This window comes from Tachyglossus aculeatus, chromosome 2 (genome assembly GCF_015852505.1).
Source record: "Tachyglossus aculeatus isolate mTacAcu1 chromosome 2, mTacAcu1.pri, whole genome shotgun sequence".
Classification (NCBI taxonomy): Eukaryota; Metazoa; Chordata; class Mammalia; order Monotremata; family Tachyglossidae; genus Tachyglossus; species Tachyglossus aculeatus.
Genome location: NC_052067.1, coordinates 38589610 through 38611245, shown reverse-complemented (window position 1 = coordinate 38611245; position 21636 = coordinate 38589610). Strand labels below are relative to the sequence as shown.

The 21636-nt window shown below is 40.1% G+C and overlaps 1 protein-coding gene across 1 annotated transcript in view; it reads left to right on the top strand.

The window, feature by feature from the left end:
* ULK4 (unc-51 like kinase 4) overlaps window positions 1-21636 on the top strand; it is a 542391-nt gene that overhangs the window by 278546 nt on the left and 242209 nt on the right. Inside the window, exon 31 of the mRNA XM_038768285.1 lies at window positions 7680-7728. Within this exon, the coding sequence (XP_038624213.1) occupies window positions 7680-7728 (49 nt within the window). The remainder of the gene's footprint in view (window positions 1-7679; window positions 7729-21636) is intronic.

Sequence of the window (21636 nt, the reverse complement as noted above, 5' to 3'; positions counted from 1 at the left end):
AGTTAGGCGACTGCCCAAGGTCACCCAGCAGGCAGGTGGCAGTTCCCAGATTAGAACGCAAGTCCTCCGATTCCCAGCCCCACACTTTCCACTTGACCATGCTGCTTCTCAAGTTCCTAGTACACATTTGGCTCAGGTTAAAAAAAGGTTCAGACAATTCTATCATTTATCCTTACCTTTTCAAAACTCACCAAAAGAGTATTCTTTTTGACATGAAAAGAATAGCCACAGGGAGTAAAATAATATTTGTATTTTAAAAATCATGGTGACCAAGCCTGCCATAAGATTAGAAAAAAATTCAGTGTCATTTTCGGCGTCATTTATTGTACAGACTGCTGCACTTAGCTGTTTAGGGTGCATAAACCAACTCTATTGCGTTATACTCTCTCAAGTGCTTAGTGTACAGTTCTGCACATATTAAGCACTTTTATTTACCGAGTGCATACTGTGTTCAGAACACTTTCCTAAGCACTTGGGAGAGTATAATACAACAGAGTTGGTTGGCACATTCCATGCTCAGAGTGAGCTTACAGTCTACATGGGGAGATGAAAGACCCAGTCCCTGCTCTTAAAGATCTTAGAGTCCAAAGATGGTGATGAACAAACAGAAATTGCCAAAACAAGAGTTAAAGAGTGACTGTAGTTTCCGGCCGTTGACACAAGTGAGGAAGTAAACCCAATAAACGTGTGAGTCCTAACTTAGCTCATGGGGTGGCATAGCCTGGAAGGAGGGGGCTTTAGGGAATGTTTAAACAGGAAGCACATTTGCTTTATCTCTTGCACTAATGTATTATGAAGATTTTAGTACTTTTGGGTTGATGAACAGGGCAAGATTTGGGATAATTGATGAAAAATGACAGGTCATTTGGTTTCTTTGCAATGAACGTTCTCAGAAAGATTTAGTGGACTGTTGGGAAAGACAAATGAGGATGTAAGAAGGTATCCAAGAGTCTTTTGTCTTTAGAAAAGGTAATTAAAGTAGATTTAAACTGCGTTAACACCAGTTCTGCCCACTTTGTGCAGAATGTTGGAATACTTATTGCTCCTGTTTGAAAATCTGCTCTTCTACTGGAGAGGTTCAGTTGTGAAATTAGACCAATGGTGTGTGTTATTATAATGATGTGATAATGCATTATACCATGTTGGACTGTAGATTCTTAAGGTCCTATTGCATATCATCATTGAAAATCATCATCTCTACAGATTTTAATCACATCTACTCTTCGCAAACTCAAGTAGACCATTGAAAAAAGTATCCATGTGATAAAAGAGAACACATCTGTCCAACTAATCTACTTCTTTCCGATATGAATGCAATCTCTATTTATTTCAGATCTCCAGTCACTATGTCGTGGTGTCAGGTGCCAAATTAAGCCAGAATCCAAAGTTTTCTTACAGAAAACAAGAGCATGACATGAAAATTTACTGTATGAATCCACATTATTTCCTACTTGCTGTCTTCACCTCTCATTTGAAGATTGCAGACTCCTTTGCAGCCAATGATGATTCTAGCAGTCTGGTCCTCTCTTTTGCAATGGAACTGACCCTGAAGGACTGCAGCCCCAAGGATGTATCTTCTAAGCTTTCTTCAGAGTCATTTTTCTCCCTGCGTGTTTGCTCTTGGGCACTGTGTTTGTGTGTGTGCGTGTATGTTTAGCAAACAGAATCTTCTGGTTCTTAGTATTTTCTTCATCTGTCCCTTTGTCTCACCTTTAAACCATCACCTTGTAAAACCATTGCTATAAGAGTCTCATTAGTCTTTCTGCCTCAAGCTTCTTCCCTCTTCACTCTGCCCTAACTACAGATGCACATGCCATCTTTGTAAAATGGCAGTTAGTATATACTTCTTTTATATACCCAAGTGTCTAGTGCAGTTCTCTGTGCTTTGTAGGCACAGAACATTGGTCTGCCCACACTGCTGTTCCCATTCCAGCTTGTTTAATTGTCAGATACATGGCTATAATTATGGTTTTCTATTGACCTCTGGGTTCAGAGAAAAGGACAGTGTTTCAATTCAAGGCCCCGATGACTGCACCAGGGCCTTTTGGGATGGACTGGAGGGTGCCAAGAAAAAATATTTGGGCAAAGGAGGTCAGAGGAGAATTAGAGCTTGAAAGGTGAGGCATGTGGAAGAGACTACCTTTTGTGCTTTTACCAGTTTTTGTCTCAGGTGCCTACATTCTCAGTGTTTTTCCAGCAGGGATCATTTTCCTCACAATAGAACCCCTGTTTTCTGTCACTTTAAATAATTCAAGAAGTAGAAAACTAATCTCTTTGGGGGTATGAATAAGTAGAAAATCCTGGTTTTTAGGATTGTTAATTTGTCACCTTCTAAGAATATTATGCTTACTAAAATGTTCAAGTATTTTGCTCATTGCCAACAAGCCACATGAGACATCCAATGGTAAAACAGCCTGGTGCAATCAATTATTGATTATGATTACTCTGCTGGTAAATGGATATATTCAGTCTGTCTCCTCTGCTAGAGGGTAAACTCACTTTTGGGCAAGGAACGTGTCTTGGGCTTCTGCTGTATTTTCCCCACCGCTTAGTATAGTATGTGCCACCCATTGGGAGCTCAATAAACGCCATTCCTACCAACAACAACCATCATTCCTTGCCTCCTTCTCTTCTGTCAGCTAATAGTGCTAATAATGATTGTGGTATTTAAGCACTGGTTAGAGCATGGGCCTGGAAATCAGAAGGACCTGATTTGAATCCCAACTCCACCACTTGTCTGCTGTGTGACCATAGACAAGTCACTTTGCTTTTCTGTGCCTCAGTTCCCTCATCTGTAAAATGGGGATTAAGACTGTGATCCCCGTGTGGGACAGGGGCTGTGTCAACCTGATTAGCTTGTATCTACCCCGGTGTTTCGAACAGTGCTCAGTGCAGAGTAAATGCTTAATAAGTGTTGGGATAGATGCAAGATAAGTAGACGCCCCGTGGGGCACACAGTCAAGTATGAGGGAGAATAGGTGTTGAATCCCCAATTTGCAGATGAGGGATCAGAGGCATAGAGAAGTTAAGTGACTAGCTCAAGGTCACACAGCCAGCATGTGGCAGAACTGGTATTAGAAGGTCACAGCGAGAGCAGTGTGTTTTAAAACCCTTTCCAGCACATCTAGCTAAAAGGCTGTCAAGAGAATTGCAGGGGAAGAAAGGGACAGATCGATGGACTCCGAAATCCATGGTGCAAAGAGGCTAATTTCCCTTACCCAGAAGCTATTGGGATATTCTGGGAAGAGTTTGGTGTCTCTGCTACTAGTAATGATAGTAACAGTGGTACTTGTTAAGCGCTTACTGTGTGTCAAGCACTGTTCTAAGCGCTGGAGTAGATACAAGCTGATCAGTTTGGACACAGTGGTTACAGGTTACCCTAGTGGAAGAGCTCCACCCCATCCTCCGTGGAGTGAAGTTTTCCACAGAAGGAATTTACCAAAAATCTTCAGTTTGTCTGGGACTCTGGTTCCTGTCTATTGCTGCCCTGGTATCTGGCTAGAAGAAGAGTTCATCATGGTGATGCATTTTCCTTTGCTTAAGCTCCGCCTGCAGTAAAGAAGAAAACCAGGTTGAGCTAATTGGGATTTATTTTAATCAAAAACTTCTTCTATCCCCTAACCCCAAGTGAAGCACATGGTGAGTGATTTCTGGTAATTAGTCAAGCTCTGCACTTGGAGCCTAAAATATCATTCTGTACAGAGCAATCTTCGTCTTTTGTTTTGCTATTCTGTCCAGTTTGCAATAGTGATTAAATCTTGACTTAGGCCATATTCCTGTTTGGGAATCTAGTTCCCCGTGATTCCTGTGAACTTCACGGAACTGTCAACAGGATCCTGGTCACAGAACTGTCAACAGGATCCTGGCTGGAATTTCTAATCCTGAATCTCCCCTTGGATTGCTCTGAATATGAAACAATCCATTTTCACCCTAGTTTGGTGTTATTCAGCAGAGGCCCCTGTCTCAAACCTGTGAATCTCTTGGTCTTGCACTCTTGCAATCCCTTGAATCTCTTGCAGTGTCTTACACTTGGATTTGCACCTTTTATTCACCCTTTCCTCAGCCCCACAGCACTTATGCACATATCCACAATTTATTTATATTAATATCTATCTACCTAGAATGTAAGCTAGTTATGGGAAGGGAATGTATCTACCACCTCTGTTATATTGTACTTTCCCGAGCACGCAGTACAGTGATCTGCACATATTAAGCACCCCATAAATAGTTTATTGATTGAGTGTGAAGCAGAAGCTTCTGAATTTAACCAGTCGGTCCTGAATTGAATGATGAAATTCAAAAAAGCAGCTGAGCATCATAAACTCTTATTCCCAAGAGCCCTCCAGAGGTGTCTCTTTCTCTACACAGCAGGTCTAGAATTGGTCACCTAACCTCATGAGGTGGCCCTCTACCCACCTTCGTGGTCAGGCTTTCACCAGTGCCCCTGGTTCTTTTTCTAGGCACCTATGAAGGAAGAGTAGGTGAGTGACTTTTTCATAATTGGCCTAATTGAGGTTTGGATAAATTAATCCACATACTATAAATGGTGTAACTGTGGTTAGAAACCTCTTCAGATCAGGTCATACTTAATATTCCATTTAAAAATGGAAATTTAATCCCCTACTTCTCATAATTTTTCCCCAAATGTACATCTTCCTTCTTGCCCCTGTACTTCCAGTAAAGTGGTTCTTACAAGATCATAAGGCTCCTTATTTACTTTGAGAAAGCCATTCAAAATTAAAATTTGGAGGAGGAGGAAGTTAGAATAGCAGTGTGACCAAGTAGAAAAAGCCCAGGGCTGGGAGTCCAAGGACCTAGGTTCTAATCCTGGCTCTGTCATTTGCCTGCTGTGTGACCTTGGGTGAGTTACTTAACTTCTCTGTGCTTCAGTTTCCTCATCTGTAAAATGGGTATTAAATACCTGTTTTCCATACTACTCAAACTGTGTGCCCCATGTGGGACCTCATTATCTCTTTTATCCGCTTAATAGTAATGATGGCATTTGTTAAGCGCTTACTATGTGCAAAGCACTGTACTAAGTGCTTGGGAGGTTACAAGGTGATCAGGTTGTCCCATGTGGGGCTCACAGTTTTAATCCCCATTTTACAGATGAGGTAACTGAGGCTCAGAGAAGTTAAGTGACTTGCCCAAAGTCACACAGCTGACAAGTGGTGGAGTCGGGATTAGAACCCATGACCTCTGGCTCCCAAGCCTGTGCTCTTTCCACTGAGCCACGCTGCTTCTCTTACTTGACATCTGTTCCTCCTCCCTCTTGGACTGTGAGCCCCATGTGAGATAGGGACTGTTTGAACTGATTATTTTGTATCTACCCCAGTACTTAGCACAGGGCTTTGCCTAGTCCTTAATAAATGCCACAATTATTATTATCATCATTATTGTTAAAGCAATGCCGATTCTTTGAGAGGCTACATTTTAAGTGTTGTAGTATGCTTGTATTAGAAACACCATTATTGGGTCAGACTAGCAATCTAACCAAGTCTACTATTTTGTCTCTGACAGTGATAGAAATGATTGCCTTCTTTGACGTTCATCTTAATGTTTAAGGATGTTTCATCTGAACCCCTAAGGGAAGGCAGCACTACCTAGTGGATCGAGCACGGGTCTGGGATTCAGAAGGACCTAGGTTTTAATCCTGGTTCCACTACTTCTCTGCTGCGTGACCTTGGGCATGTGATTTAACTTTTCTGTGTCTGTTACCTCAGCTGTACAATGGGGTTTCATACTGTAAGCCCCATGAGGGGCTTGGACTTTGTCCAACCTGATTACCCAGTGTCTACCCTAGTGCTTAGTACAGAGCCCGGCACATAGTAAGTGCTTCACTAATGCCATAAAAAGCCCCCTCCGCACCATTTTCCCTCTAGTAACCTAGAGCAGACCTCTGTCATGGACTGGTCCAGACCCCTCTTGAACCTGCTGATGTTTCCAGGCTGAACAGCCAATTCCATATGCTTATCACTTGCCATGTGAAGAAGTGTTTCCTTGATTTGCTTTGAACCTACCACTTTCAGACTTCACTGGGCATCCCATTGGCCTCATTGTTGTGGGGTTTGGTGAATAATTTCCTAATTCTGTAGACGTTAATCATGTCCTCTCTCAACTTTTCTCCCCACCCCCTTCAAAGCTTTATTGAAGGCACATTTCCTTCAAGAGGCCTTCCCTGACTAAGCCTTTGCTTCCCCTTCTCCCATTCTCTTCTGCATTTCCCAGACTTGCTCACTTTATTTTTGCCCCCTCCCAGGCCCACAGCACTTACATCCATATCTACAGTTTATTTACTGAATAATATTAATAACCATCTCCACCTCTAGACTGTGTTATTTGTGGGGAAGGATGTGACTGTGACTTCTAGACGGTGAGCCCACTGTTGGGTAGGGACTGTCTCTATATATTGCCAACTTGTACTTCCCAAGCGCTTAGTACAGTGCTCTGCACACCGTAAGCGCTCAATAAATTCAATTGACTGATTCCCAGACTGAAGAGTCCTAATCTCTTCAGTCTTTCCACTTAGGGTATCTTCTTCACCCAGATCCAGTCATGTTTTAGGTCCTTCTAGACAGGTAAGATATCTTGTGCTTTAGCTGCAATTCCCAAGCAATACTGTTACTACTGTTATTTCCTTGACAAGATGCAGTGACCAGAACTGTACAGACATATCTCAGGTGTGAATCTACCGTGTTTTTCATAGTGGCCACGTTATGCCTTTGTTTTATTTTCTATCCCCTCCTGATGCTATTTAGCCAAGTCAATCCATTTAAAAGAGTGCCCATTTTAGGACTATTATGATTTTCTTTCAAATAACTTGAGGAAAATTTTCCTGTTGTAATAGGTGGCAATTTAGATCTAGCTTTATGGGTGTAAATGCATAGAATCTACTGGATGAGCAGTGTCTGACTTTTTTTAAGCTAAAGATGCTGGATAGTCATTGTACATTAGTTCATTAATTTGGAAAAGATAGCTAAAGTGGCATACATAAAAAATGATGGGGAGGCATAATGGTAGCTTAACGGTATGCAGTGTGAGTTGTTCAAATTATTTCAGTCTACATTATATACTGTGATGATCCTTAATGATTTTTCTTCATTTTAATTCATTTCTCCATTTAAAAAATATTAATCTACCCGAGAGTTCCACTTTCTTGCTTTAGAACAGTAAGGCAGAGCAAGAGGTAATTTGCAAAGAAATCTTCTATTTCTTGTGCTGAATAGCTCTAGAGAAGCAGCGTGGTTCAGTGGAAAGAGCACGGGCTTTGGAGTCATAGGTCATGGGTTCAAATCCCAGCTTTGCCAATTGTCAGCTGTGTGACTTTGGGCAAGTCACTTAACTTCTCTGTGCCTCAGTTACCTCATCTGTAAAATGGGGATCGACAGTGAGCTCCCCGTGGGGCAACCTGATCACCTTGTATCCCCCCCAGTGCTTAGAACAGTGCTTTTCACATAGTAAGCACTTAATAAATGCCATTATTATTATTATTATTATCTAGTTGAGTGTATTAATGTGAACAGTCAATCAAAGGCTAAGTTTTGAGGTCATTGGTTTTAGCAACACAGGTTTTGTATAGCACTGTCCCATATCTAAGTGCAGTGTTCTAGGTTTTGGAAGATTTACTAAATACCTGAACTTAGAAAAGTTTTATAGAATTTTCTTTTTTTTTTTAACAGCCTCATGAAGGAAAGCAAGCTGGTTCCAGTTCTTTTTCAAGTTATTCTGGTAAGAAACTAAATCTGCATTTTAAACATAAGCAGTAAATCGAAGAAAGTATTGAATAGTATGTCTAGACGTGTATTTTATCATTTGCTCTCTCAGATTCCCTCTGACCTTTGGCTCTCCTTTGGAAAGCTTCACTATTTTATTGCTATTGCCAATCCTGCTCTTCCTTGGGTTAGTGCTCTTAATTGGCTCCATGATAAAAGTGGTGAATGAAAGAAGGCAAAATGAAGTCCAAGACCTAAAAAAAAAAGCAACCAAATCAATATACTATATTAAATGGTTATAAAAATAGTTATAAAGGAGTTATATTAATAGTCTGTAGTAATATAAAGCACTCAATCACTTTGCCTCCTGCTACCTCACCCTGCTGCTCTCCTACTGCAACCCAGCCTGCACTCTTCACTCCTCTATTGCTAACCTACTCACTGTACCTTGATCTCATCTATCTCACCACCAACCTCTAGCCCATGTCCTGCGTCAGGCCTGGAATACCCTCCCTCTTCATGTCCGACAGACAATTTCTCTCCCTGCCTTCAAAACCTAATTGAAGGCCCATCTCCTCCAAGAGGCCTTCCCTGACTAAGCCCTCTTTTCCTTTTCTTTCACTCCCTTCTGTGTCACCCTGACTTGTTCCCTTTAGTCACCCCCTTTCCCAGCCTCATAGCACTCATGTACGTGTCTGTAATTTATTTACTTGTGTAAATGTCTGTCTTACCCTCTAGACTGTAAGCTTGTTGTAGGCTGGGAATGTCTGTTATATTGCTATACTGTTCTCCCCCAAGAGCTCAGTACAATGCTCTGCACACAGTAAGTGCTCAATAAATATCATTGATTGATTGTCAAATAGTAAATATGAACCAATAATTAAATAGTTTTTCCACATTTACGTAAGTAAACATTTAATTTTCATAGGGTTATCTTTCACAAACTAGAAATCTATCATTATCTAGAACACTTAAAGAAGAGCAATATTATGCCAGACGGCTTCAGATCTCCTTTGGCATTCCAAATTGAATGAAGCTGGTGTTTTCTTCCCTAGGAGTAGAATAAAACTTTTCCACACCCTAGCCCGTCTCTCCCAGACCCAAGGAAAACACTAGGTACAGAACAGGACTATTTTTGGTTTAACTGATCAATAATTCTAGTCAGTGGAGTTTATTAAGGATTTACTGTGTGCATAGACCTGGATAAAGTGCTTAGGAGAGTACAGTATAACAGAGTTTGTAGACACGTTCTCTGCCCACAAGGAGCTTACAATCTAGGGACAGACATTAATATAAATTACAGAGGTGTACATTAGTGCAGTGAGGCTGAAGGTTAGATGAATATCAGGTGTTTACAGGATACAGAGTCAAGTGCATAGGTCGCACAAAAGGAATAGTGACTAGGGGAAATGAGGGCTTAGTCAGAAAGGCCTCTTGGAGGAGATGTGATTTTAATTAGGCTTTGAAGTTGTGTAAAGTAGTAGTCTGTCATATACGAAGTGGGAGGGAGAGAGTAGGTTGGTGTTAGAGGAGCAAAGCGTGTGGAATGAGTTGTAGTACCAGACATAGCCCTGTCTCAATACTTTTGTCTCTACAAGGCTTTCCTGGGTTGCAGAACTGAGGTCCTAGAAGCTCCATACTTAACCTAGGTAGATGAACAGAAGGAAAAAATTTCCTGATGCATTTTATTCAAATTTGAATCTTTGTATAATATGTTATGTAGCTATACAATATTTCAGTTGATGGAGGTTTTTTTAAACTAACCAAAAGTAATTGACCTGATACGCTTTGGAAAAACAAGACATTTCTGTGGTAGATTACTTCATTCCAACACAGTTTAATAATCAGTTGCACACATTTGCTTAAATGTGGCTCAGAATCAACCTTGTTTTTTTCTTAGGACTAAGAGTGTTTATCTTTTGCCCTTTCACTTCAGTAATTTATGTATTCTTTATCATGAATCACCTTACTCCCAAAGAATTTGAGTTCTATTTTGTTGGAAAAATGGTTAGGCCTGGCAGACTTTCCAGTAGCATCCTAAATACCGTGATGTTGTGGCATTTTATATGTATGTTCCTGAAGAAATTTTCATGGCAAACATTAACTGCAAATGAAGGACAGGCAACGTATTGGGTAGACACCTTAATTATTTTTGTAGTTCTGTGAAATTACAACTAAAGAAGATAATAGAATGGGCATGGTAGCCTTCATATTCTGGTGCTTATTTCCTCATTTTTCAAAGTGTTCACTTCCCTTCCCCAAATCATATCATTTTCACCAATGGGAAAACTGGGTAATACAGAGATAAAATAGCTTTCCAAAGCAGGTGTGAAAAGTTCCCAAGGTAGCAGAGAGTAAAAGTTATGATTCTTTACTCTGAAAACTTCAGCTGCTGGATTGTGCTCACTTAAATCTTCCTTGTTTTTCAGGAACCTATATAGTAATAATAATGATGGCCTTTATTAAGCACTTATTATGTGCAAAGCACTGTTCTAAGCGCTGGGGAGGTTACAAGGTGATCAGGTTGATCCCATGGGGGGCTTACAGTCTTCATTCCCATTTTACAGATGAGGTAACTTAGGCACAGGGAAGTGAAGTGACTTGCCCAAAGTCACACAGCTGACAGTTGGCGGAGCTGGGATTTAAACCCTTGACCTCTGACTCCAAAACCCGTGCTCTTTCCACTGAGCCACGCTGCTTCCCCTATATGTTTTTCTCTGAAGCAAAGAATTTGTGAAGCTTATTATATACTGAAATAGAGTTGTCAACAGAAAGTTTACTCTATTGGATTTCGGATTTTGATTAAGTATAACAATAAACCATCTATGGGCATCTAATTTCTATTGCTTTTTGTATTTGTTTTCTTGGGTGAACATAAAAAACTGAATTTATGCACCCAACCACAACTGCAAATGATTTCTCATATTTCTCTGGGAAGCTTGATAAACTAAAACCATTTTATGAATTTATGGAGTAAGTAGAAGTTTGCCAGGTGTGGGCTCATTCAAAGCTTTTGATTTCTTCAGGCTCAATGTTGCTCAAAGACCTCTTTGATATATTTTGTAAAAATATAAATTTAAAGCTAAATAAATAGTAGATGTATAGATGTGAAACAAGAATGTTTCGTACATATAGCCCAAAAGATCCCTCCACAACAGGGCTGTCTTCTAGTTTGTCAACAATATTCATTCATTCAATCGTATTTATTGAGTGCTTACTGTATGCAGAGCACTGTACTAAGCACTCGGGAAGTACAGTTTCAAAGAGCGTAAGTTAAAATAATGTTCCTTATTACAAAAATGCATCTTCTTTATAAATAATACTAACCTCTGATGAACTATTAAGGATTATTCTTAAAATTTCCTCTAAAATGTATCCACCTTTTGACAAATTTTTTTAGGGCATATGTTGCCTATTTTGAAATCAGCTTATCAACCCCATTTCTTGCCTCTTTCATGAACCGTTTATTTGGGTGCTTATGAAGATTTTTTTCTCTTGATTTTGTTGGTGATAAACTTTTGGAGTCTACTATTTTTACGGCTTTTAAAATGAAAAACAGCAAATTAAGTAAGTGACATGAATGGACAATGCAGCACAGCACATTCTTTGCAGAAGCAGCAACTAAGGTTAAATATAAAATCTGGCTTATTCTTTTTATTCCTCCTGCCTGCTAGTGTGCACTAATGTTGTTCCTATATGTTTGATGCCTGTTAAATTAAAATTCATGTTATGGCTGTTCCCTGAAATTAGTCAGTATGAGGACATTGTTCTATTATCTTTATTGTAATATAGCTTCTGTGTTTTCACCACTGAACTCTTCCTGCTGCATCTTATTAGTCTAGGGCAACTTCTAGATTTAGTTGTAAAAATGATTCATTTTCTTATCTGTGGCAGGTTTTCCTTTGAAATATATTACCCATGCACTTTAGGAGATTGCTCACATATGTCTCTCGGTCTGTTCTTCAATCTTGCCCTATACCTGTGGAATGCAAGGCGGTGTTACTATTACTTCACTCCAAAATGTTTTAGAGTTTCTTCCATAACTTCTGTTTTGCTGCTTTTGATAATATATTAGAAATTGTGATTTTGGAGTTATGTTTTAAAAAAAAATGAAAAGCACACATAGTTTTCCCACTTGATAGGATAAGTAAAATGGTGGTTGATGCTGTGGGTGGTTCTTACATTATTATCATAGTTTTATTTAGGCTCTGTGAGTAGTTTGCCTAAAAACAAAGAGGTAAAATGTACAGAGTGCAACATTATCATTAAAGAAGCATCGTGGCTCAGTGGAAAGAGCACAGGCTTTGGAGTCAGAGGTCATGGGTTCAAATCCTGGCTCCACCAATTGTCAGCTGTGTGACTTTGGGAAAGTCACTTAACTTCTCTGTGCCTCAGTTACCTCATCTGCAAAATGGGGGGGGATTAAGACTGTGAGCCCCCCGTGGGACAACCTGATCACCTTGTAACCTCTCCAGCACTTAGAACAGTGCTTTGCACATAGTAAGTGCTTAATAAATGCTATTATTATTATTATTATTATTATTATTATTAGGGATAGCCCTCCCAAGTCTCTTGGCAATATCACTGCCCTCCACCCTTATCCCTACCTTTTGCAAATATAAATCTCTTTATTCCCCCTGCCCATCTTTCCAGACCCTTAAGTCTTTCAAGCATCCTTCTCTCACTTGAAATTCCACACCACCTCTAGCCTGAATTCTGCTAACTGAAGCATCTCTCTAATGTAAAAGGTCTACAAATCCAGCAGAGAGGAGAGCCTTGTGCTTTTCTGCCCGTGAACATGCCTCTGTTCTGGCACAGTGGGACCTCCATTAACCAAATTCTGTGAGAATTTCTCTGAGAGCCCCAAATGAACTACAAATGTTAAAAAAAAAATGTCCTTGCCAGGAGCAGCATAATGCTGATAAATTTCCAGTTCTTCATGTACACCTACACTTTGGATTGCCAAGTCAAACTCGGCTAGAACGAAGACTTTAAACTTCTCTATTGGATGGTCCTGCATAAAAACTAATGTTTGGCCTTACGTTTTGAAAAATCATATTTATAAGAGAGTTCGGAACAATTCCCCAAGGTAATCTGTTTTGATGTTTTTTTAAGTGCTTTCTATGTGCCAAGCACTGAACTAAGTGCTGGGATAGATACAAGATAATCAGGTTAGACACAGTCCCTGTCCCACAAGGGACTCACAGTCTTTGTCCCCATTTTACAGATGAGGGAACGGAGGCATAGAGAAGTTAAGTGATTTGCCGGCTCCGCCAATTGTCAGCTGTGTGACTTTGGGCAAGTCACTTAACTTCTCTGGGCCTCAGTGACCTCATCTGTAAAATGGGGATTAAGACTGTGAGCCCCCCGTGGGACAACCTGATCACCTTGTAACCTCCCCATCGCTTAGAACAGTGCTTTGCACATTGTAAGTGCTTAATAAATGCCATTATTATTATTATTATTTGCCCAAGGTCACACAGCAGACATGCAGCAGAGCCGAGATTAGTACCCAGATCCTTCTGACTTCCGGGCCTGCGCTCTATCCACTAGACCATATTGTTTCTCTATTGAGTTTAGACTTTAGAATTAGATCTACAACCAGATTAGAAATCCCAGATGGAAGATTGTGATTTCTTAGTTGCGGTCCTGGTCTTCTTGGAACTGAATATCCCGATTGCCAGTAAGGATTTCCTCTCGGCTGAAAAGGGATCGATGAAGGAACGTTGGGAAGCAGCGTGGCTCAATGGAAAGAGTGCGGGCTTGGGAGTCAGAGATCCTGGGTTCAAATCCCGGCTCCGCCACTTGTCAGCTGTGTGACTTTGGGCAAGCCACTTAACTTCTCTGTGCCTGTTACCTCATCTGTAAAATGGGGATTAAGACTGTGAGCCCCAAGTGGGACAACCTGATCACCTTGTATCCCCCTCAGTGCTTAGAACAGTGCTTTGCACATAGTAAGCGCTAAACAAATTCCACTATTATTATTATTATTATTATTATTATTATTACAAGGTTTCCCCCCTTAATACACAGAAAAGCTAAAAGCGTGCCTGGTCACTCGGTAACTTACCAAGAGGTGCTGCCCATATTGAAAGCGTTGATCTGAGTCCACCCCAAAACTACATTTGAGGCATATTTGTAGGGGCATCTGGCCTCCAAACATCCCCAGCAAGATTGGGCTAGCTGGGATGACTTTGTTGGACAGTAGCAGAAAGCCAATTGGAACTGGAAAGAAGGGTTAACCCTTAATTCATTCATTCATTCATTCAATCGTATTTATTGAGTGCTTACTGTGTGCACAGCACTGTACTAAGCACTTGGGAAGTACAAGTTGGCAACGTATAGAGACGGTCCCTACCCAACAACAGGCTCACAGTCTATGACATCCAGTTAGTTCCACGTTCTTCTCCAGAAGGATGCAGCAAAAAAACAAACAAAAAGCCAAACCAACACCCAACTAAACAGTTCATGTATAGAAGGGTCACCCAGATGTAAAGCCTTTTAAAAAAAAACTTTTTTTTAATTGGTAAGACTGTATTTATTTACAGTTTCACAGTGCATGGGGCAGATGCCCGCCTGTTTATCTGCGTATGTCAGATAATTGAATGTAAGCACTCAGCCAAATATAGCCCAGTTGTTTCTCTGCATGCCCATTGAACTCAGACCCCTGGTGACCTCAACCATGTGGAACTATAAGGGACCCTCATTGAGTCCCATAAGAATTATTGTGTTGACCTTGAGTGAATATGGATTTTGCACAACTTTGTTTTTTGTTTGTTTTACTGGGATGTGTTAAGTGCTTACTATTTTCCAGGCTCTGTTCTAAGTGCTGGGGTAGATACAAAATAATCAGGTTGGGCACAGTCTCTGTCATACATGGTGCTCACAGACTTAATCCCTATTTTATAGAGAAGTGAATTGACACGCCCAAGGTCCCACAGTAGTCATGTGGCAGAGTTGGGATTAGGACCCGGGTCCTTCTGACTCCAAGGCTCATGCTTTAATAATAATAATGTTGTTATTTGTTAAGCGCTTACTATGTGCTGAGCACCGTTGTAAGCGCTGGGTTAGATACAGGGTAATCAGGTTATCCCACGTGGGGCTCACAGTCTCAATCCCCATTTTACAGATGAGGTAACGGAGGCACCGAGAAGTTAAGCGACTTGCCGAAGGTCACACAGCTGACAAGTGGCGGAGGCGGGATTAGAACCCACGACCTCTGACTCCTAAGCCAGGGCTCTTTCCACTAAGCCACGCTGCTTCTCTAGTCACTAGATGATGTTGCTTCCTTGCTATGGGAGGAGCAGTTAAACTTAATTCAGGCTGCATACTTTTGGGTTCACCAAGTGTCAGAGAGACAGTACCCTAGAAGGGACAGTGCTCTTGAGCCAGGGTAAAATCATTCATACAGCACATTAGAAAGAAGCATGATTACTGCTCTGATATCCCCGCTGCCCATTTCCAGATAACTGAGTTAACAGACTCTGTGTTAGAGAATATTTTCTGGGTTGGAAACTTCAGCATGATGAAGTGCCATATTTCAATGTTAGTAACAACACCACATTATTTAAGAAGGCCTTTAGATGGAAAAATAATTTATGGTTGTGCAGGTCACGAACATGTATAGGATGGCAAATTACAGGCCAAATGATGTAAAATAATTGGCAGTACTGGTGGTGGGGCCTACCAACCATAATGGTATGAAAACTTGATACACAAGACTCTGGTTGAAAGGTCAGCTCAATTCTCTGTTTTGGGCTATTTGCGCAATAGGTTGGGGTTGATGGAAAGACGAAGATAAATTCTAGGCTTCTTTGCCTAGTGGCAGATTTCACCTCCCTATACTGCAGATTTATGGTCGCGAATTGCAGCGGATATTATTTCGACAGAGATGAATTTGCTGTACAGTTAATTTTTCCTTATTGCAAGAGCTGATGGAATGTTTCAAATTTCAGCTAGACTAAATAGCAAAAGACAAACTAAGATGAGCCCTGTTTCTGACACTGAGAGGGTCTTTTGACAATTTTTTTCCCTAGGTAGCATTTCAGTCTAACCCATTTGTTCATCTAAAAACTAAAGCCAGTGTCCATGATCTCCAAGCCTGATTGAGATGGTATAAGATCTTTATCTGAAATGGTGAATGTATGATTGCCTTTTAATTTTAACCTTAACTGATTCTCACACTGTTTTTGTGAATTTAATATCGGTATCCTTACTCTGATATTGTCTCTTAGATATTGATATCCTTAGAGAAGCTTAGAGAAGCAGCGTGGCTCAGTGGAAGCAGCATGAACTTTGGAGTCAGAGGTCATGGGTTCAAATCCCGACTCCGCCACTTGTCAGCTGTGTGACTTTGGGCAAGTCACTTAACTTCTCTGTGCCTCAGTGACCTCATCTGTAAAATGGGGATGAAGACTGTGAGCCCCCCGTGGGACAGCCTGATCACCTTGTAACCTCTCCAGCACTTAGAACAGTGCTTTGCACATAGTAAGCGCTTAAAAAATGCTATCATTATTCATCATTATCCTCCCCAGCTCTTAGAACAGTGCTTTGCACTTAGTAAGCATTTAACAAATGCCATTATTATTATCATTATTATTATTATTAATATCTTATTGATATACTTATCTAATATTGATAATGACCCATATTCTCTAATTAAGGGTAAGTGGCTTTTTGGCTGTGGATAACTTTGACATCCAAAGTATTTTGTGAACTGATCCATGAACATATTTGATTTTTAATAAGTTCACCGGAGAGGAGTTATTACAAGACACATGACTCCTATAGGCATCTCTGATGAAGTAGATGGGCCCAGAGGGGTATCAAATATTAGTGTAGAAGAAAGATAGAGTGCTATTAAGACTTGCAGTTTACAGAAACTTTAGACTGCGCATACCTGCTCATTTCCAGGAAGTTGGCTCATTCAGCATCCTGGACAAGTTACCCTTATTACATTAATAATAATGATAATAATAACAATAATGATAATGGTGTTAGGAGATTTCTGTGTGCCCAGCACTGTACTAAGCCACTGGAGTTGATCCAAGATAATCAGGTTGGACATAGTCCTTGTCCACATAGAGCTCACAGTCTAAGTAGAAGCGAGTAGGATTTAATCCCCATTGCACAGATTAGTAAACTGAAGCACAGAGAAGTTGACTTGACCAAGACTGCACAGCAGAAAAGTGGCAGAGCTTGGATTAGAACCCAGGTCCTCTGATTCCCAATCCCTTAGTCAAGCACTGAATTAATTTATGAGCTGAAGGCAAGTGTTTGTTGCTGTAACATATGTTTGACAAGGAATGTGATGTTTAGGTGCCGTGGACTTCAAATTAGATTCTATTTTTATATGCCATAAAAGGGGACTTTGCTATCTTGTGATCATCATCCTTTGAAATAGGGAGCTGCTGACAAACCTTACCACAGAAGCAGGGCTATTTTAAAGAAAAGGATTCAGCTTGCTGATGAGTGGTGGTGTTTTTTTTTTTTAAAGACTCAGCTAGAGTTAAGTGGTCACTAAGAAGGTTAGGTAAACAGGAATAGTGAATAAGGGGAGAGCAGAATTTGTAATGTGAATGTTACAGGGAAGCCCTCTTGTCTCTGAGGATGCTATTTTCATAAGCCACTGTTAAGGGGCTTTTGGGAGTTAAAGCTTCCCTTTTGTGCTGGAAAAATCCCAGTGAACTGGGGAAGCATTTAGAATTGAGGCATCATTTGGATCTGGAAAAAAACCTGTGGTGAAAGATGGTTTGACCACTGACAGATGTTTTGCATTCAGCTACATGGTACTGATCTTGATTTTTCTTCTCCTTTTAGCAGAATATGCTTTCCTGTTCTAAGCCCCTTATTCAGATGATCTATTATGCTTCTAAATTGTCAGTTATTTTTCTTTAATAGGGCAGTTAAACCCTTACACAAGTAGATTTTGTGCCCCCAATTCAGTTGATCTTCAGCCATGATACTACTGGATTGCCAGGCTTCAGAAATGTTCGCCGAACCTGCACAATACAACCTCCTCCACCCTTCCCTTGATAGTAGCTTGGTAATGGTATTTGGTAAGCACTTAGTATGTTCCAGGCTCTGTACTAAGAACTGGGGGAGACACAAACTAGTCAGGTTGAATTCAGTCCATGTCCCACTGGGGTTCACAGTCTTAATTCTCATTTTATGCATGATTACAAATTCAAGCCCAAGCAGGTTTTGTTTCTACCTGAAGATTCTCTTTAAAAAAGATACCTAGCCCAAATTGGTAGTTTCTACCTAAACATAAGAAAAAGATGAGAACCGTGGAAAATGCTAAAGGTGGAATTTATTTTTTTCTAAAAGCAAGTTGATTTTGAGGCCATACATGGTGTGACAAAAGATTAAAAACTGACTTGGAAGATGAAGTTTTCTTTTCAGCATGGCTTCAGTTACTGCTGTCTGCGGAGGCAGTAAGATGGTTTGTGTTCTCTAACACTCATAAGCACACATAAACACTAAGGAAAGATAGATATGAAAGCAGAACTGTACTGCAGTGTGACTCAGGATTTGGGCTGGATGAGATAGCATCTCAGAATTGCCGTTTTAACATGTTAAAAAAGAAGAGGCTGGATAGCATATGCTCAGTTTGCATTGGGTTATAATATGGCCCTGTGCCTTTTCTCCCACCTCCCCGAGAAGTCAGGTTGAAGCTTATTTTTGTTCCATAAATAATAGCAGTGTGTTCTTTACTGCTACTTACAGGCTTGTTTCTAATACACTGTGTGTGAACGTCCCTTATATGACCAAAGACCTTTGATGGATTTTTTTTTTAAATAAATTTGCTCTTGACATGACTTCAGGATTTTTGAGTTCTTAAGTAATTAGCTCTCATTTGCAGACTTAAACCTTTCTACTTTAACTTTTGAAAAGGCAAAAACTTTAATTTTTTTTAGAAATGAAAGTGCTTCATTTCTTCCTAGAAGCAATCATTGAATATAATTCCCCAATATTTATATGAACTCACATTTTATAAGTAGATAAAATCACAGTGCCTGAAAAATGAAAATTAAGCTACTGCTTTTCATTACAATTAGCCACATTATTTTATAAAGATGTGGGTTTTCATATATATAATTTTCCAAAAAATAAAAGTTTGAGTTTGCATACCAACATAGGATGGGCTGAACTTCATTGTAGCATCCCAATCCAATACTGAAGTATTGTTAGGAAAGAGATCTTTGAAGTGAGCTTAAAACTTGAAATGACACAACTTTGAGGAGAAAACCAACTTACTTTCCCCCCCATCCCAGATGACTTGAGACCTAATCTTGAGGCTTTTTTTGCACCTTAAAAATGATTTTGATTGGACCAGGAAAACAAAGTGTGATATTATCTACCTTGCTGTATCTTATATCGAGCCTGAAAAAGTTTCTAGTGATTTATATATACATATATATATTTATAACTGAAGATAGATTCATTATACTTTTTGACACTCTATTACCTGTTAAGGTAGTCTTCTTAACTGTATACTGCCTTTCTCTCTAGCCATTACTAAAGGGACTGGGGTCATTTTTATGATGGGTCCTCTTTATTAAAGGGCATCAGTAGCCCAGTGTCTGCTGTGGGCAGGGATTGTTTCTGTTGCTGAATTGTGTTTTCCAAGTGCTTAGTACAGTGCTCAATAAATGTGATTGAATGAATGAATGTGCCAGTGTGCACCGTCCCAGCATAATCTGGTAGATGCACTCTTTTGAAGTGGAAGCTTGTCCCCATTGTATCCTGAGAAACCCAAATTACCAACTGCTTCCCCTAACTTCTCCCTTTAGTTCCCAGTTCATAAGAGAGTCCCACTTGATGATCAAGTTCATTTTTTGATGATTTTATGGGAACATCTTTTTTTGGCACAGTGGGGGGAGATCTTTTTTTTTTAATTTTGGCAAGTGGGAACCCTTGAGAAAATCCCTATGTCTAGTGATTCAAGTAGTTCTGGCCCCTTCTTCTTTTGATGCTAATATACAGGAACACTGTAGGCAAGAGATCATTGATTTGATGATGGCATGCATGAATCCGGAAGAAGAAGGTGCTGCTGTTTCTGGAAGCCCTTCTTTCAGGACTGACTTGTTCCAAAGAAGACCAAACTACCTGTCCTGTGTGATGCAGTCTTGGTGTGCTGCCTTGCTGCTGTTACTTATTCTACAGCCAGCACACTGCAGCTGTTCAATCAATTTATCATATTTATTGAATGCTTACTGTGTTCTGAGCACTCTACTAAGCACTTGGGAGAGTATTCTATATCAAGTTGATAGACACGTTCCCTGTCCACGTGAGCTAACTCCCACTGGACCATTGGCTATATTTTCTACCTCTACTTTCACTCTCAGAGATGGACACCATATTACTTTAATCTGCTAGCTTTTTTTGGTTTAGAGAAATCCGATTTTCAGGATGGAATTTGGAGTTTATGCATAAACTCTCCATGGTCTTTGACCTTCCAATTACTGTTGGGAGTTTAAATCTGGGGGACCTTATTTAATTGTATTCATTGATCAAATTTGCTCTTTAGTCAATTTAAACAATGATGTTTCCTATGTAATAATGGCATCTGTTGAGGGCTTACTATGTGTCAAGTACTGTTCTTAAGCACCAGAGTAGATACAAGCTAATCAGGTCAGACACAGTTCCGGTCCCCATGGGGCTCAAAGACTAAGTTGCAGAGAGAACGAGTATTTAATCCCCATTTTACAGATGAGGCCCAGAGAAGTGAAGTCACCTGCCCAAAGTCACAAAGCAGACAAGTGACAGATCTGAGATTAGAACCCAGGTCTTCTGCCCCCCGGGCCCATGCCCTTTCCACTAGGCCATCCTGCTTCTATGTAAATAAATAATATATAATACATTATGTAATTTATTTAAGGACTAAGCTTACTAAGGTCTAAGCACAGTCTTTATTGCTTCAGTTTACTGCCTTCCCTTTTCCAAAGTTTTAATATTTGCAGGAACACTTATTTTGACCAGTCATTACAACAATCACATTCTGAACACTCTCTGTGTACCATTCGCCATAAGTGGCCATACTTAACGATCCCCAAATTCCCCATAAATTGTGTTTTTATAGCTTCATGTATCCTTAGATTGTTGTGGTGAGACTTGAACTAGATTTTTAAGTGTGCTCAGAGATAGGGCATTGGAGCCATTTATGTGGTCATCTTTTCAGCCCAGAAACTTTTTCATCTTGACGCTTTGGGAAGCAAATAGACGTTGAAGAGATTTCTAAAATGACATCTCTGTATATTGACAGTTCCTTCTGTTCCTGCAGAGAGCCAAGGATTACAACCCAATTTGCTTGTTACTGTACTGTGTGATGTTCCTTATCTGTGTGCTCTGTGACAATTTCTTGGATGGTTTTCTAAATTCACCAAACGTAGCAATCTTCAGGATTCACATCTGGATGGCATTGCAGGAGCATATTGCTGAAAGAAAAAGACTAGCAGTTTTGATCAATAACAACGGAGTCTCTGAAAACACTCTAGGCCTGAATAAGATTCCATTAAAAAAAGAGGGAGGGCAAAGAGAGAGACTGTGAATCAGGAAAGAGAAGTTGTTTAATGCAGTCCATTTAATGTAGGACTCTCCAGAGAATCAAGTAGGGATTATTACTGCTGCCCTTGCTATTAAAGCTGGAACACAAAATGCTTACTGGTTGAATGTCATCTCCATAGCATACGCTCTATTACTAGTGAATAAGATTCTAATTATGCCTTAATGATTTCAATACAAATAGCAAAACACCATCTTCATCTATGCGAATGGCTTCATTCATGGCTGCAAGATGGGCAAAATTTTAGATTGTCCATCTCTTTTCCCTAATCCCGGGGGGCTTTATTGTAAAAAAAAGAGACTTGTTTATGGTAGAGAATCAAATTGCTGTAAAAGGTTATTTCAATAGATAGTAGGG